This window comes from Colius striatus, chromosome 6 (genome assembly GCF_028858725.1).
Source record: "Colius striatus isolate bColStr4 chromosome 6, bColStr4.1.hap1, whole genome shotgun sequence".
Lineage (NCBI taxonomy): Eukaryota > Metazoa > Chordata > Aves > Coliiformes > Coliidae > Colius > Colius striatus.
Window position 1 is genome coordinate 21,695,939 of NC_084764.1, and position 13,310 is coordinate 21,709,248.

At 43.4% G+C, this 13,310-nt stretch overlaps 1 protein-coding gene across 1 annotated transcript in view; it reads left to right on the forward strand.

Annotated features, from left to right (window-relative positions):
• Positions 1 to 277: 277 nt before the first annotated feature.
• YLPM1 (YLP motif containing 1) overlaps positions 278 to 13,310 on the forward strand; it is a 40,377-nt gene continuing 27,344 nt past the window's right edge. The window contains exons 1-4 of the mRNA XM_061998064.1: positions 278 to 1,391; positions 6,747 to 6,989; positions 7,818 to 8,012; positions 9,216 to 9,958. Coding sequence (XP_061854048.1) covers positions 342 to 1,391; positions 6,747 to 6,989; positions 7,818 to 8,012; positions 9,216 to 9,958 — 2,231 coding nt within the window. The 5' untranslated portion in view covers positions 278 to 341. The remainder of the gene's footprint in view (positions 1,392 to 6,746; positions 6,990 to 7,817; positions 8,013 to 9,215; positions 9,959 to 13,310) is intronic.

The window sequence follows — 13,310 nt, forward strand, 5'->3', positions numbered from 1 at the left end:
CGCCCGCTCTAGCGCCGCCCCAGCTCCCTTCTGTTGTCCGCCTCACGTCCCAGACACCCGGGGGCGGGCGGGAAGCGGGGCCGTGGCGCTCTGCAGCAGCCTCCGCCCGTCTCGGTGCTCCTGCACTGGGTTGGCGGCTTCCCTCCCGCAGGGACGCCAAGTGCCCGTGAGGCGGCGCGATGCCGGCGCCGAGGGGCAGACGCGCGACGCTCTGGCGCCCCGCCCGCACTCTACTGTCTGTGAGGGCGGGGCGCCGCCGCGCGCAGGCGCTGTGGGCCGCACGCGCCGCCGCCGCGGCCTGGCGAAGCTCAGCGCCCCGGTCCCGCCGCCGCAGCCCCGACATGTACCCGGCCTGGGGCTTGTACGGGGCGGCGGGGCACTACCCGCCGCCGCCCACCTCCATCCCGCCCCCGCCGCTGCCCATTCCTCCTCCCAGCGTGCCGCCTCCCGCCGTGCCGCCGATGCCGCTGCCCAGCTACCCGCCACCGGGCCCCGCGCCCCCCGCCGCTGCCGCCCCGCCGCCGCCGCCTCCCGCTGGTACCTCGGGGTTCCTGAGCCTGCAGGAGCAGCACCTGGCGCAACTGCAGCAGCTGCAGCAGATGCACCAGAAGCAGCTCCAGTCCGTGCTGCTGGGGCCGCCGCCGCCGCCGGGGCCGCCCCCTCCGGGGCTGCCGCCGCCTCCGCTGCCCGGCTCCTTCACCGACTGGCAGCAGCCGCCGCCACCCGTGCCGCCTCCGGTCCGCAGCTACCAGAAGCAGTTCGCCCACCGCGAGCCGCCGCCACCGACCCGCAAGCCGCCCACCGCCGCCCGAGAGCGCGATGGCCAGGAACCGCCGGGCGGGCACGGCGACTGGGGCGAGCCGGTGCCCTCCTCGCCGGTGCCCATGGACATGGAGTTGTCCTCGCCGCCGCAGTCCCCACAGCCCGCCGCCCAGGCCTACCTACCCCCCGCCCAGGCCTACCTGCCGCCCCCCCAGGCGGAGCCGTACCTGCCCCCCTCCCAGCCGCCCCCGGCCCACTCCCCACCGCAACAGCCCTACCTGCCCCGGACCCAGGCCTCTCAGCCGCCCCCCTCCTTCTCCGAGCCGCCGCCCTCCTACCTGGAGCCCCCGCCGGCCACCGCCTCCCAGCCCTACCTGCCGCCTCCTGCCCAGGGCTACATGGCACATCCCCAGCCCTATCTGCTCTCCTCCCAGGCCTCCCCTTCCCAGCCCGCGCAGCCTGGCCTGGCTCCCTCCATCCCTCCCCCGCCCAAGCCGTCGCAGGCTCATTTCCCCCCGCCGCAGCCATCCTTGCCGCTGCCTGCCGCTGCCCCACTGGAGACATCGCAGGGTGCCACCAAGGAGGCCGGCGGCACCGAGCAGCCGGACCCTGCCACCATGACTCCCCAGGTAAGGCATTGCCACCTTCGCGCTTGTCCCCATAGCCCCGGTTGGACACAGGGCTTTAGCAGTTGCCAGGTCAGCCAACGTTGGAGGTACCAGGTTTTGCAAAGGTCTCTCAGTAAGGGCAATTAACAAACACGCCAGTTTTGCATAGTATTGAAGGGGTTTGGGTGCAACCCTTGGAAGCCCGGGAAGGGCACAGCGCAGGCGAGGCTCTGGAAGTGCCCCATAAAATCCAGTGGTGGTTGTTGGGATGGAACAGATTGCCATTTTTCATGAGTAAATAGCTTGTCTTGGGAAATGTCAAACTCCTGGATGGATTTCATTTTCCTGGAGAGTTTGCTGTTCTCCGAAGCAACAAACTCAGGTTTTCAAACATACAGAATGTGGGCAGCCCGCACCTAACCTCTGTTGACTTCGTCCAACCTGTTGTGAGATGCAGTGGACTTTGCTTATTGGACGTTGTATGATGAGTGGCTCTAGTCTTCAGTGGTTTCTTCATGTGTTTTTTCTAACAGAATTGCGTATTTGTTGTCTGTCTGATCGATCTATAATTGAGACTATTTTCATTTTACTACACATAGTTAAAGCTGCAAAGTTTTTCTTTCGTACAATGTTGTCATATCCTTAGACTTAAGTTTCATGCTTATGTGTGCTTGATCTTAAAATATACATTGGTGTGAGGCATTGGAAGTAAATATTCTGAAACACTTTAAAGATGAAAAATATTCTTATTGTTAATAATATGTGCTTTTCACATGTACAGTAGGGCCAAAATGCCTGCAAAGTGTTTGCATACTTCACTCGCTGAATGGGGGCAGTTACAGTGAGCTTGATGTGACTGCTCCTACATATTAGGTTAGGGTCAATCCAGGTGCTTAAGGTTAAGTGTGCACAAAGGGACATGCAAGTCAAGGTTCTCAGCTGTTTGTATAGGTTGAGCAGATTCACTGAAGATTTTGCATGATTTTAAGGTTAGCAAGGTTTTAATCCAGCTGCAAGAATAAAGCTGAAGTTCACATTTTAAATGGACTTTCTTAAAATTTACAAGACATTGATATTAAGATTCTGCTTTGAAGCTCTGATTTGCGTCAAGAAAAGTGTGTCCAGCAGGTCAAGGGAGGTTCTCCTTTCCCTCTACTTTGCCCTGCTGGGGCCTCTTCTGGAGTCCTATGTCCAGGGAACTTCTGGAGAGAGTCCAGCACAGAGCCACCAAAATGATCAGGGGGCTGGAGCATCTTCCTTATGATGAAAGACTATGGGAACTGGAGCTGTTTAGTCTGGAGGAGACTGAGGGGAGATATTATTAATATTTACAAATATCTAAATGGTGGGTGTCAGGAGGTTGGGGCATCCCTTTTATTCTGTTGTATCCAGTGACAGGACAAGGGGTAATGGGATGAAGCTAGAACACAAAAAGTTCCGTTTAAACATAAGGAAAAGCTATTTCATTGTGTGGGTGATCTAGCCCTGGCACAGGCTACCCAGGGAGGATGTGGAGTCTCCTTCCTTGAAGGTCTTCCAAACCCTCCTGAATGCGTTCCTATGTGACCTCATCTAGGTGGACCTGCTTCTGCAGTGGAGTTGGACTAGATCATCTCTAAAGGTCCCTTCCAACCCTACCATTCTGTGATTCTAACTAAGTTTTCAAAAATCCTGTTGAATCATATTGAAGTCACTGACACTTAACATTTTTTAATCATTGGGACACCTTTTTAATTGTATCCATTAAAATTTCATACCAATACCTGAACACATTTGGTAATGTATAATTTAATATTTACACCGTATAACTGATCACTGCCTAGCAAAGGGGTGCTATCAGTTCATTAATTTAATTCTACAAATTCTTTGGACAGTACTAGTTGAACTTTTACAGTGATAGAAATGGGACTCATTAAAATTTGGAATGACAAAACCAAAACCTTTAAAATCAGATGTAGAAAGAGATACGTTAATTGGATATTGAGACTACTGGCAAACTTAAGTTATTAACTCAAGTTTGAACAGTAAACTGTAATTTCTTCTCCCTTATGTGGCCTGAAATTTCATTCATGTTGATTAACTATTCTTCAGCTACTCTCTCCTTTCTGGAAGAGTGACAAGTAGTGCATTATTGTGGTGCACGCATGGGAGGAGCAAAGTGGAATACTGCTGAAGTTTTACACTGTCGGGTTTATGAGGATTTATACAAGCAACTTTATTATCTAGAGTAGTTTGTTTACTGTCATGCACAACTCTGTTAATTCAAAAGCAATATGATACATTTTGGTCATAAATTTGTTACAACAGATTGATACAGTTTTGTCTCTCTTGGACTCCAAAGTGAGTCAGGATTTGGAGCAACACATTAGGAATAGGGAAAGGAAAGCATAGTGATGCTTTCTTGCTAACGATCGTAAGAGCTGAGTAGACAAATACTGTAACTTGTCATTTATAAGATCATATTAAGCCTTTGTTTAAACTGTTAGTTGAAAACAATTATTTCTGTTTTCATCCCACAGCAACAGTGGCTGCTCTTAACATAGAAAATATGTTTTCCTCTTAACATAGAAAATACTATGTGATTTGCTATAAATTAGTGTTTTTTTATTTTCCTTTCCTAAGATACTGCTCTTTGCCTTGTCAATATTGTGAGTTTAGCATAGTTTCTTACATGGGTGTACAGCTGGATTATATTGCTGGATATTTGTGTTTCTCTACCATCAGATGCATCTTTTGTCAAGTCCTGTTGAAATACCAGTGGTATTTCATTAATGCTCCTTCTGATATTTGGGTACTGTATGCTGCTCTTGGTTTACAGTGGTACATTTGTACCTGTAATAAGCATTTATCTACATCTGTTAAAGGTACCTTAGCTTTATTGTGTTACCTTTCAGCAGGCTTCTGCACTCTTCAAAATCACTGCTTCACCTTATGAAGGGTGCTAAGCCATCCTTTTCCAATCTTTACCAGAAAAAGGCTGAGCGTCTCCCAAAACAGACATTACGTTGTGGCCTGGGGTCACCTTAATTAATTTTGATATACTCAAAAGTAGTTGGCATGGGCTGTGCATTAACATTTTTGGTGATAAATTCCTGTGGTCAGGAATTTGTAGTACTGGTTTTAGTGTTCCCTGTACAATGCAACAGGTGCGGTGTCTTGGTCAGCCAAAGAGAGGGCAAAAGGCACATGCTGCTGGTGTGTTCCTCAGGCTTAAGGTTTGTAACAGGATTTGAAGAGCAACACTCATCATGGGGAGGTGAGCACTCAACTGAACTTTTCACCATCAGGAATTTTCTACACTAGCTCTTCTGTTTTTCTCAGACTAAGCTGTAGACATCTACTTTTCCACTTTTCTTGTGCTTTTCAGATAGAACCTGCAATGCATGATGTGTCACTGACTTAAACTGCTGCAAAAGAATAGGTGACAGGATATTATCATAGTTCTTTGTGTGAACACCAGTCATGAGTTTTAGACCTTTGTCCAATTGGTAGAATGAGAAAGAAACAAGATGGATCTGTGGGGACAAGAATTTTGTGGCAGTAAAACAGGTGTTCACCAACCAATAGCATCCAGCACTATCATAGTAAATTACCTTATCATGCCTTTGAGAGCAACAACTGAATTGGGTTTTGTATAGCTGGAGATGTGCACTCCTCCCTGGTGTCAAAAGTTGCACTTATCACAGCATGTGGTTGAAAGTTTCTGAGATGAATGCACATCTTCCATCCAAAGCCATGACAGCTCTTCTGAGACATATTCTTGTTAAGAAGATTCTTGGCAGGACTTATTCCAGTTATTATCAACATAAAGCCCAAAAGGCATAGACTCTGCTTTCATTGGCCTCATCTCCAAGTTACAGCTTTACATAAGTACTTTTTCAAACAAAATACAGCTGCATGTTAAATTGTGTCTGCTAGGTTGCTACATTGACCCTGATTGCTGATTTGATTGATTGATAATTGCCACATCATTCCTGATCTGCGTGTGAGGTAGGCTTTTGGAGGAAGCCTGCACTTCTTTTAAACCTGTTGTAAGGCACACAAGATAGCTCAGTTTTGAGAAATCTCATCACACAGCACCTACCACTTTGTTATTATCAGACATATTTTAAAATACCTGCGTTTTTTGGATACTTTTCTGTTTCTGAGTGGGGTTTTTATAGGTGCCTTTACTGTGTGTGCTTGGATGATAGGGAAGAACAAGGGATGTGAAAGATGTAGAGCAGTCACGGATTCTCAGAAGTGCTGTTGCCACGAGAGCACAAGAATGGTTGCACTAGTTCTGACATAAAGTATTTTATTGTTCTGTCTTTGACAGTGACTGAAAGCAGACCCTAGGAGAATAACTTAAAAATCAAGTGTGTAGCTGTACATCCTTAAAATATAGGAGCTGCCTTGGCTGCAATTGGCGTATTTATTTTTAAAATCTGTATAGATTTTTTCTTTGTGAGCTTCTGGAGCTGTGTCTTGAAACCACACAGTTTTAGCCCTTGCAGCAGTCTCTAGCAGGACCCTTGGTAGCACAGAGCCGTGGCTGGTGAGGAGTTGGCTCCTGTGCATTTGAAATCTGTGTCCTGATACTCTGATTTGATGCCTTGGAAGAGATACAAGACTGTTGGTTCTTATTTAGGTCTATTTGAGATGCACCACAACTTAAGTGTAGAGATACCTTTAGTCTTTTGTTCTTTGTATTGGTAGCAGCTGACAGTGCTTTGAATGTACTGTCATCTGGCTGAAATATCTAAAACTGAAAGCTTAATCACTTATTAAATGGTTATTTTTTTGAGTACAACTGTATCTGTTTACCTCTTCAGCTGTTGAATGAATGAGTTAATTAGCCTTCAGATGATAAATAATCCACCCTGTATGCTGGTTCTAATTGTTCTTTTTCCTTTCTGCAGTCATGATTCAAACATCTTCACCACAATTTCTTGTCTATCATTTACACTACTTGATATTTGTGTTCTCTGTTTGCCCTCTTCATCTTTTTTTATGTTTCCTCCTCTTTCTCTTTACATCTCCCTTACTCATGCTTGTTCTCCATTTTCCCTTCATTTTACTTAAGTTATCATTATAATAAGTACCTATAGTTGTTGGGAATAAAAAGCATGGAAAATACTAAGTATGGTACTTATCACGTGTTTGTAGTAATTTGTCTTATTGGCTATATTTCTGCATTTTTCTTTTTGTTGTCTTTAGGTGTAAGCTCTGTGAGGTAGGAAATAAATTCTGCTGCGACTTGCTATGCCTCATGTAGTAGTTTCTGAATTTTGAATTGATCTTCTGACATACTTTGCAATACTGTTGATCAAGTGAGTTTTCCCTCAAAAAAGATTAGAAAAGTTTTCTATAGAAGCAAATTTCTATCTGTTGTAGGAGCAGCAACAATACTGGTACCAGCAGCACTTGCTTAGCCTGCAGCAAAGGGCAAAAGCCCACGCTCAGGGACAGCAGCAAATGAAAGGTCCTGTAGTGAAGGATGCATCTGAGCAGAGAGCAAAGCCTGAAGAAGAGAAAATGTGTGCTTCAGCTCAGCACTCTGAACCTCCCCCGCTTAATGAATCTCTGCCTCCAGCTTCCAAAGAAGATGAGTCTTCTCTGACATCCACTGAAACTCAGGTAGACTTTGTAAAGTGATGCCACTGTATTTGTTGTGCTGGATGGGACAAATACTCATATATACTGTGTAATGATAACTAAATATGGTAAAGCAATCTTAAAAGAACGTTTGCTAAGGCTGCAGCAATTTAAAAAAAAAATACATAGGCTTAGATAGTCACCCACACGTACATCAAGCAAGTCCAAGCTTGACTCACTCAAATGTTCCCCTGCCTTGTCATTTTTATCTGAGAAACACTTTGTAATACCTAAATACAAGATGATGTACTCAGTAGATGAGGAATGCTGGCTTGGAAACATTGTTCCTCTTAATTCCTCTCTGGCAGTTTGTCAATTCTCACTGCCCTTCTCTCTGTGTTTGTGTTATAGTTTGTCTGAAAGCCAAGAACTTTGCACAGAATATTTTTGTCAGCATGTTTAATTACTATTACTACACAATGGATGGAGGTCACGACTGATGTTTCAACAGTTTGCTGTGGGGTGGTCAGTTACCCGCTGCACTTTAACTCACAGTGTTCAGGTTCTTACCAAGTGGCAACAATAATGCGCTCGTTAATTACCTCATCATGAAGAAGCAGATTTGCACTAATCTCCTTCCTATAGATAGCTTCTATATGTATGGGTACCTTAATTGCCACCAGCCTAACTGTTCACATTAAGAATAAATAAAACAAAAATCAGCCTCCTGGAAGCTGTGGGTGGCCCAAACACTGAAACACGGAGTGGTAAAATAACACTGAGAAAGTGCCTGTCAACTGGGTAGGCCAAGTGTGTTTTCCTTCTGACAGAAGGAGATCTCCTTTATTTATATTATTTGCCTTTCTCTAGCTCAATATTGAACCTCCTGATGACCCTGAGGAAGATTTGAGATTGCAGCAATTGCAAGAGGCAGCAGCTCAGTGGCAACAGCATCCCCATCACCGAGTTGGATTTCAGTATCAGAGAATAATGCAGAAGCATGCCCAGCTGCAGCAGATGGTACAGCAGTATCAACAGATTATGCAGCAGCCTCCACACTTACAGGTGAAACACCAAGGGGATGTTGGTGTTTGGTATCCTTCCTGGGTAACCTAGCATTCTTGGTCTGCTGAAAAACAAGTAGTTGAATATTTTTTCATGCTTGGCTTGTTGTCTAGCCACTTTTTCTGCTTGGATAGAAGTCTGTATTCCCTTTTCCTATTGTTACTCAACTTTAGAATGAAAAAAGAATTGACAGATGGTGACAAAGCTCCACTAGGATGAGAAATATAAGACTTCACACTTGCCATAAGATTTTCAGGCATACCTGGGTATTACACAAACAAAGCTGATTTTGATTTTACTTAGCTTTGAATGTTTTATTGCTGCAGAAACAAATTAGAAGACAGGTCAGATAAACAGGTGATTGCCTAGAGTACTTTGGTAGCTGCTCTTTTTTACAGCATTATGTAGTACAAAAATAAGTACAATGATGAAGTAAATGTAGATGCCAAAAATATATAATAGAAGTAATTAAGAAAATCACTCATTATTTTTTTTTTACTCAATCAGTTAAAATAAAAAATCTTAATAACAAGTTTAATTATATCAATGCGGCAACTTTTAATCTTTTAAGTAGAAGTTTACTGTAGATTTATTTTACAGAAGATTAATGAGTTGTCAGCTTTTTCTGGGTTGGTGGAGTTTGTACATTAAGAATTTCTTTGTAGCTTGGGCTTTCAGACCAGATTAAGCCACAGATATTGGGACCTGTATCTACACACAATGAAAGACAGTACCTCCTTGAAAGAAACTTCATTGTGCAAATAAGATGATCTGGCAAAGGCTTAGAGAAGAAGTAATTGCTGACAGCTGAAGCGGTTCTTGAGCAGGTTAATAGCAGAAGCTGAAACCTTTAGAAATAGCCACATACTGTAAATTTTGGAAACATGTGACTGATTTGGGCTTTAACCACTGTTAGCAACCAGCTTGAAGCCCTTTGATTTTAGTTTTCTTCAGCTATCCTGTTTAACCAAAAAAAAAGCCAAAAACTCTGCTTTTGATACATAATTGTCTTCTAGTCATAAAATCTGTAAACTGTCCCAATGACTTCAGACATCACAGTTGGTGTTTGCTTTTGTTTCAGTGTAGTTCTTCCTCAAGCTTCTACCCAAGTCAGAAATTGTGATATTACAAGTGATACTGAACTATGTGACACTGAAGATAACCTAAAATGATATCTATGATGCCATTCTTGTCTTGTTGCAGACAATGTCAGTGGAGATGCAGCTGCAACATTATGAGGCACAGCAAAAACAGTTCCAGCAGCTTCATAAAGATTGGGAGCGATCAATGAACCAACAGTGGCAGCATCAGCTTCAAACTTACCCTCACAAAGACCAGCTTCAAGAGTATGAGAAACAGTGGAAAGCATGGGATGAACAGATGAAGGTCACTCAGTCCCATCTCCAGGAGAAAGTGAGCTCACTCCAAAATCTGAAGAATCAGTATCCCGCAAATGTTTCGCTGCCACCTCCATTTGTTCCATATTCTCAAACCACTCAAGGTGGCATTCCTATGATGCCTCCAGCTTTACCTTCAACTACGCTTCCACTGGTCCCTCCGCCTCTCTCTTCTGTTTCTCAGTTATCCAATTCCTCTGTCCCTTCAGGATCCAGCTCTCAAAGCAGTCAGTCTACTGAGACACCAAGGCCTGCTCTGCTTCCCACTCCTGGTACCTATGCATCAAAAATAGGTAGTTCAACTGTCTATCCACCTTACCATTCTCAAGTAAGTTCATCCTTTGGCTCTTCAGACCATGGGAAGTCACAAGTTCACCTTGGTAAACAAAGTGTTTCTATTTCATCTGAGCAAGGATGTGGGGAACTGAAATCCACTTCTGCAGTCTCTTCAACACATACATCTACCATGCAGGATAAACCAGTGAGATCAGGTGGATTGCTTCCAGATCCTCCCAGATCAGCACGTTTTGAAGGTCCTAGAGGCCCTAGGTAAGGATGTTTTGGTTGATTTGTATATGTTCCAGGCTACAAGACATTCAGTGATGTGTTAAAAAATTAGACATATATCTGCTTCTCAGATCTTCCTGAGGTTGTGTGAAGTATGCTTGTTTGGTGGAGGTTTTGTTTTTAAGGTACAGCATGCTCTCTATTTATCTTGCTAAAGCGAGGGTAGATGGATGCCTTTCACCTGAGCATTATCTAGAGTAGAATGTCGGGTTTTTTTCCCAAGTAAAATGCTTAGACACACTGCACTCTTGTAATTTCCATAGACACCCCCTTTGTGAAAACAGGAAAGCTGTTGTAAATGTTTGATATGTTTTTACTGTTCTTAGTTTGAATATAACTCACACTTGAAAGAATGATCATTTATGAATAGCAAATTCACAGCATTTTGTCTGCAAAACTTGGAACATAGTTTAGGAAAATCTAAAAATGTTGAAGGATTGTTTGTAAGGTGTTGCTCTATGTGGTAGCACCTTAGTGAAAGGGATTCAGAAAAGTATTCAGATATATATATTCAATTTAGTACACTAAACATAGCTAATTACTGGCAATTTAGATGTTATTTATGTTTTAGAAACAGTAAAAAGTACTCTTTGTAATTCAGTATTTATTGCAGAAAGAAATGAAAATTCAAAGCTGTTCACCAGTACTTGTAGTGTGAGAGAGCTCTGCAGCTATATGATTGTCCTATTCAGTGCACTAATCAAAATGACTGATAAGAGAGGTAGTGCTTGCTTGAAGTACAAATCAGTGGTTTTCTACACATGTAGCATTACTTAACTTTTGAACAATTATAAGCAAGAGAGAGGAGGCAATGAAGATTTGAGCCTAGCTTTAGGATTCTTTGCCACTTTTTCTTCTGCATTATGTTTAGCGTTACATCATGGAGATCTCGGGTTTGAAGGTTGGTGTCTTTATCTTTGGGTAAGATACAGTTTTGTTCAAATTTAATTTTTCATTTTATCAGTTGGCCAGGTGCCTTAATGTTAAAGCTACTCTAAAAGCCAGTGTTCTGTGCCTTTTGTGTGATTTTATATCTGCTATATGTGGTTTAGTCCATGATCTTGGTTTTGGAATGTGTTTCTTTTGTACTTAATGTGATATTGAGTTGCAAAACCAACATCTATTCTGTCTGGCTATTCATTCAAGATGGGTTGATGTGATGCCTACTGGATCAAAGAACAGTGTTGTTTTGTTCAATTGTTTTTATCTTTGCATACTCTGCTAGACTTTACAATCATATCTGCGTGTTTATTTCCCTTGTCTTTGCTTCCAAAAGTGATCATTGGTGAATAATAATTCATTAATTGATAGCAGTGTAAATTAATTTCTTATAACCTTGAATCATTTTCTACCTCATGATGTTTTTTTAAAAAGAGTTTGTTCTGGTCCTAGAGGTTTGTTGGTTGTGTGGTTCTGAACAGATTGTTTTTATGAATTGCTAGTGCTATGTGTGTTTTAGATCTCAGTGATGTGTGACAGTAGGCTATAGGTAATCAAACTTCGAGAATGCAGATACAGTAGCTCTAGTTTTGGGCATACTTATATTTAATTAACACTGTAACCTTTGTGCATTCCTATATTGTGATTGTGTGACCATTCCAGCTCTTATCAAAGTTTTCCCAAAAACCTGGTTACTGTTTGTTTTCAATATGGTTAGCAAAGAGAGTCCTAATAATTTTTTTTTTTGTGATCCTGGGATGAATGAAAAATGTGTTACTTGCTGCCATCCCGGCTAAAAAGTACCATGTAATGACTAGACGTATAAAAAGATACACACACCATTCACCTCTCTTCAGCAATTAACTTTTCTCAAGAAAGATTAAAGAACTGACTTTAACTAAGTTTCAGAATTTTGGGGATGAAGCACGTCTTAAAGTAGCCAACCTTCGAGCTATACCTTCCATGTAAAATTTGATCCTTCAAATCTAAGTTATCTTGCCACTGCACTTTGTAATTTCATCTGTTTTCTCTTCCTGTTCATCTTGACCAAAAAAAACCAAAAAAGTCAGTTTATTGTGTTAACGCACCATGATTATTAAAATTCTTTGAAGTTGTTATGAGTGATCTTGTTTGGCAAATTGCTCACTGAAATGGAAAATTGTGCAACAAGTTAACTGTTGTTGGCAACTGGTCAGTAATGAATGTAATATCCATAGAATCATGGAATGGTTTGGCTTTGAAGAGACCTCTAAACATCACCTAGTCCAACTCCCCTGCCACAGGCAAAAACATCAACTAGATCTGGTTGCTTGGAGACCCATCTACCCTGATCTGGAATGTTTTCAAGGATGGGTCATCAACCACCTCTCTGGGCAACCTATGCTGGTGTTTCACCACCCTCATTGTAAAAAACTTATTCCTTATATCTAGTCTAAATCTACCTTCTTTTAGTTTTAAATGATTACCAGTTGTTATATCGCAACAGGCCCTACAAAAGAGTCTATTCCAATCTTTCTTACAAGCCTCCTTTAAATATTGAAAGGCTACATTTAAGGTCTTCCTGGAGCCTTCTCCTCTCCAGGCTGAACAACCTCAACTCTCTCAACCTGTCCTCATAGGAGAGGTGTTTTCTCCCTGTGATCATTATTGTGGCCCTCCTCTGGACCCGCTCCCAACAGGCCCCTGCCTTTCCTGTGCTGAGAGCCCCAGAGCTAGGCACAGCACTGCAGATGGGGGTTTCACCAGAGCAGAGCAGCGCAGAGAGGCAGAGCCCCCTCACTCACCTGCTGGCCACACTTCTTGTGATGCAATCCAGGATGCAGTTGGCTTTCTGGGCTGAGAGTGCACACTGTCAGCTCATGTCCAGCTTTTCATCCACCAGTATCTGCAAGTCCTTCTCTGCAGGGCTGCTCTTAATCCCTTCATCCCTCAGCCTGAATTGATGCTGGGAATTACCCCGATGCAGATGCAGTTGGCCTTGTTAAACCTCATGAGATTCACATGGGCCCACATTGTGGACTTGTCTAGGTTGCTCTGGACAGCATCCTGTCCCTCAAATGTGTCAACTGCACCACTCATCTTGAGTTCATCTGCAAACTTGCTGAGGGTGCACTTGATCCCACTGTCTGTCATTGATGAAGGTATCACACAGTACTGGTCCCACTACAGACCCCTGAGGGACACCACTTGTCACCAATCTCCATCTGGACATTGAGCTGTTAACCACTACCCTCTGGATGTGACCATCCAATCAATTCCTAACCTGTTGAGTAGTCCACCAATCAAATTCACATCCCTCCAATTTAGAGGGAAGGATATTGTAGGAGATTGTGTCAAGGGCCTTACAGAAGTCCGGGTAGATGACATCTGTAGCAGTTCCCTGTCCACTGATGTA